Genomic DNA, 4,329 nt, shown 5'->3' with positions numbered 1-4,329 from the left:
AAAATTTTAAATCGCGTAATTAGAAAGGAAGTTACATGCGTTTGAAACTACCCCTGCAGGCATTGGGGTTGAAAATTCAACCCCCCCTCACTTGGGGAGGGTCCATTGGGAAACGAACCACAAAAATTCTGATTTCCGGTCAGGTGCTTTTCCAATTAAGCTATTAGAGGGATCAGAATAAGAACTCTTAATTCAAGAACATAACGCTAATTCTTAGCTAGGTGTTAATGGTACAAGTAATTATTTTCAACTTTTTAAATTTATCTGCTATATCATCAGAGATTGTACGTTACCGACAGTAGATCAACCCTCCAAACCATGAAGGCAGAAGAATCTACACAATATCGATCAAGTTAAGAATCTTCAATAACAGAAAATGCTTAACGTCTTAAGAAGACTAGATGGAAAATCATATTTTTTAATTAAAATTAAAATAATTTCTTGAAAAAAAGATCCTATAATTTTAATTTTAATTTAAAAATATTATTTTCTATCTAGTTTTATTAAGACGTTAAGCATTTTCTGTTATTGCAGATTCTTAACTTGATCGATATTGTGTAGATTCTTCTGCCTTCATGGTTTGGAGGGTTGATCTACTGTCGGTAACGTACAATCTCTGATGATATAGCAGATAAATTTAAAAATTTGAAAAGAAAATTAATAAATCACTTAAAACGTACAAGACAGTAAAAATTTTCAACAATATACAAGTAATAAATATAAACTTTTTATTATTCATACCTATTCGCTTTCTTTGAACCCTCGCAGGGGCAGAGGAGACGAAATCGTCAGATTTAAGATTGAACAGAACATTTTCTGAAGACGAAGATGATGAAGAAGATGATGAAGAAGATGATGAAGAAGATGATGAAGAAGATGATCCATCAGTAACTTTAACAGAATAGCCATTCTTATCACCAGAAAGTACTTTCAAAATTTTACCTTTAAGACCCTCTTGATCCAGCTTTTTTCCACTGGTAGATATTTCTTCGTTGATAATCGAAAAAATCTTATCCTCAACAAGTTTAGTTTCCTCTTTTCCAGATTCTTCGGAATTAAGATGAATTCCTGTCTTAAGAGGAGGAACTCGAACATGGAATGCTTTAGTTGTAACATCAGAAACAACCTTAGGGTTGTTCTTATCAGACTTGTCGGTAACCGTAACTTGGGCCTCAACTTTACATCCCTCAAGAACTTGAAGAATTTTCTGGTCAAGCAAAGTACTATTCATACTTTTTGAATCCATAAGGAAAATCTCATCACTTACACTTCGAACTACCTTTCTCAAGCATGCTATTCGCTCATCCTTAGGCAATTTCGTTCTATATTTAATAACAACGTTAAAGTTTAAGGTTTTAAGGAAATTCTCGACAACGTTTGACACTTTTTGGAAAACTAATTGTTTCGTTTTTTTAGATGAAATATCTGTAATACCTTCTTCTTCTAATTGTTGAACAATTTTTGATACTCTACTTTCAAGAACAGAGTGAGTGATTTGATTACCAATGGCGGGAACCTCCTTAATCAGAGCTGCTGTCAGTGATTTGGTCAGTGACTCTTCAATTAATTTAGAATCACCTTTGGATTCCTCAGCAACACTCAAGCTGTTTAACACCTTACTTTGCAAATTTCCAAAATTTATGTCTTTTTCGGTTTCCGATTTTGATGAGTCTACTTCTTGAACTTCTTCCTGTTCCTTTTTTTCTTCTTTCTTTTCGCTGTCCTGTTCTTGCTTCTTTCTTTCTTCTTCCTTTTCTTGCTCTGCTTTCTTTTCTTCTTCTTCTTCCCTATTTTTCTGTTCCATCTTCTTTCTCTCTTCTTCCTTCTTCATCTCTTCTTGCCTCTTTCTCCGTTTTTCCTTTTTCCTTTCTGCTCTCTTCTCTTTTTCTTCTTTTCTCTTTCTCTCTTCTTCCTTCTTTCTCTCTTCTTCCTCTTCCTCTCTTCTTTTCTCCTCGATTTCTTTTTTCTTCTTTTTGACTTCTTCCTTCTCTTCTTCTTCTTTATTTATGCTTGCATCTATCGTCCCTGTAACATCTTCCGACTCTACAGTTAAATCTTCATCATCATAATCATCATATTCTTCTGTTGATGACGGTTCTTCGGGAATTTTTTCTTCTGTCTTTTTTTTCTCTCCCTCCTTCTCTATTTCTATTTTTTTATTTCTATATTCATGCTTCTGTGTTCTTTCGTCCTTGATTTTTTCTATTTCCTTGTTCATATGTGAATTCTTCTTTCTGTATCCCTGCCCTTTTGTGTCTTCTTTCTCCTCATTTTCTACATTTTTCTCCATTTCTCCATTCTCTTCTTTTTCTTCATCTTCCTCTGTTTCTTCTACTGTTTCTTCTACTTTCTGTTTCTTCTCTTTTCTTACACTTTTTTTTCTGTATCCTTCCTTCTCTATTTCTTCTTTCTCCGGTTCATCTACTTTCTCAGGTTCATCTACTTTTTCCGGTTCATTTACTTTCCATGGTTCATTTACTTTCCATGGTACATCTACTTTCTCCAGTTCATCTACTTCCTCTGTTTCTTCTACCTTCTTTTTCTCTACTCTCACGTTTCTTTCTATTGTCTTATTCCTGTATTCACTGTGCTTTCTTTCTTCATTATTCTTTTTCTGTATCTCCTCTTTTCTTACACTTTTTTTTCTGTATCCTTTCTTCTCTATTTCTTCTTTCTCCGGTTCATCTACTTTCTCCAGTTCATTTGCTTTCCATGGTTCATTAACTTTCCATGGTACATCTACTTTCTCCGGTTCATCAACTTCCTCCGGTTCATCTCCTTTCTCCGGTTTCTCTACTTCCTCCGGTTCATCTACTTTCTCCGATTCATCTACTTCCTCTGTTTCTTCTACCTTCTTTTTTTCTACGTTCTTGTTTGTTTCTACTTTCTTATTCCAGTATTCATTGTGCTTTCTTTCTTCATTCTTCTTTTTCTGTTTTTTCTCTTTTCTTACACTTTTTTTTCTGTATCCTTCCTTCTTTATTTCTTCTTTCTCCGGTTCATCTGCTTTCTCAGGATCATCTACTTTCTCCGGTTCAACTACGTTCCAAGGTTCATTTAGTTTCCATGGTACATCTACTTTCTCCGGTACGTCTACTTCCTCCGGTTCATCTACTTTCCTTGTTACATCTACCTTCTCCGGTTCATCTACTTCCTCCGGTTCATCTACTTTTTCCGGCTCATCTACTTCCTCCGGTTCATCTACTTCCTCCGGTTCATCTACTTTCTCCGGTACATCTACTTTCTTCAGTTCATCTACTTTCTCCGGCTCATCTACTTTCTCCGGTTCGTCTACTTTCTCAGGTCCACCTACTTTCTCCGGCTCATCTACTTTCTCCTCTATTTCTTTCTTCGGTTCATCTATTTCCTTTTCCTCTATTTCTTCTATTTCTTCTATGTCCTTATTTTCCTCTACAACTATCGTCCCTATAATATATTGTGGCTCCTCAAGCATTTCATCGTCATAATAAAATATATTATTGCTATCAATGCCTAAATGACCATCATGCTCCAACGATTTCCATATTTTTATACCATGATCATTTAACTCTTCTTTTACAATCTTTGTGAGAATATAATTTCCAATATTATTTTCAAGATCATAAATATTAATGGGCCTGCGTTTATGTTTAACATGCCGAATAAGACGATTTATTCCCATCGCCACATCATACCTATCTAACAAAGAACTCAGACCAACCTCAGGGACTAAGATAATATCGGCAAGTTTTCCTGCAAGAGGTCTATTATTAACCAATAATAGACCTCGAGAATCGATGTTCTGTCGTAGAGCAGTTATTATTTGTTGTTCTAAGAGGGGAAAATCTACTACCAGAATATTACTAGGAGCATAATATATGTCTGTACTCCAGGCAATAATTTTTTTTAAGCTGTTTTCCACATAACTGGGAATTTCTTGCAAAAAAATATCGCTACTGTCATCATAATCATAATCATTGTCATCGAAGTCATTTTTGAAAAGAGTGTGCAGAATGCGATGTTCCATTAGTAGAATCAGAGCTTTAGGGACATGAGGATATTTTGCCAAAATGATTTTGGCGATTTGTTGAGTTAGTCCGAAAGAAGACGTCTCAAAATTTATTTTGTTGTTAAGGAAAAGTCGAAGGTCCTTTGCAATATCATGGCACAGAAAGGTGTCATCAAATTCAGTGCTAACTTCTTCTAAATCTTTAATGGAAACATGATCAGCAGTTGCAAATATCCATTCAGCAGGTAGCTTAATACGATTGACTGGAGAATGTAAATACCCTATATCGAAGTCCAATTCTTGTTCCGCACGATTTGGGTTACCTGTAATATAAAAAATAC

At 35.0% G+C, this 4,329-nt stretch overlaps 1 protein-coding gene across 1 annotated transcript in view; it reads right to left on the bottom strand.

The window, feature by feature from the left end:
* The window catches only part of LOC117183044 (titin-like), a 5,843-nt gene that overhangs the window by 546 nt on the left and 968 nt on the right, over positions 1–4,329 (bottom strand). The window contains exon 2 of the mRNA XM_033376197.1: positions 742–4,311. Coding sequence (XP_033232088.1) covers positions 742–4,311 — 3,570 coding nt within the window. The remainder of the gene's footprint in view (positions 1–741; positions 4,312–4,329) is intronic.

Source organism: Belonocnema kinseyi, chromosome 2 (assembly GCF_010883055.1).
Source record: "Belonocnema kinseyi isolate 2016_QV_RU_SX_M_011 chromosome 2, B_treatae_v1, whole genome shotgun sequence".
NCBI classification, from domain to species: domain Eukaryota; kingdom Metazoa; phylum Arthropoda; class Insecta; order Hymenoptera; family Cynipidae; genus Belonocnema; species Belonocnema kinseyi.
This window is presented reverse-complemented; position numbering and strand designations above follow the sequence as displayed.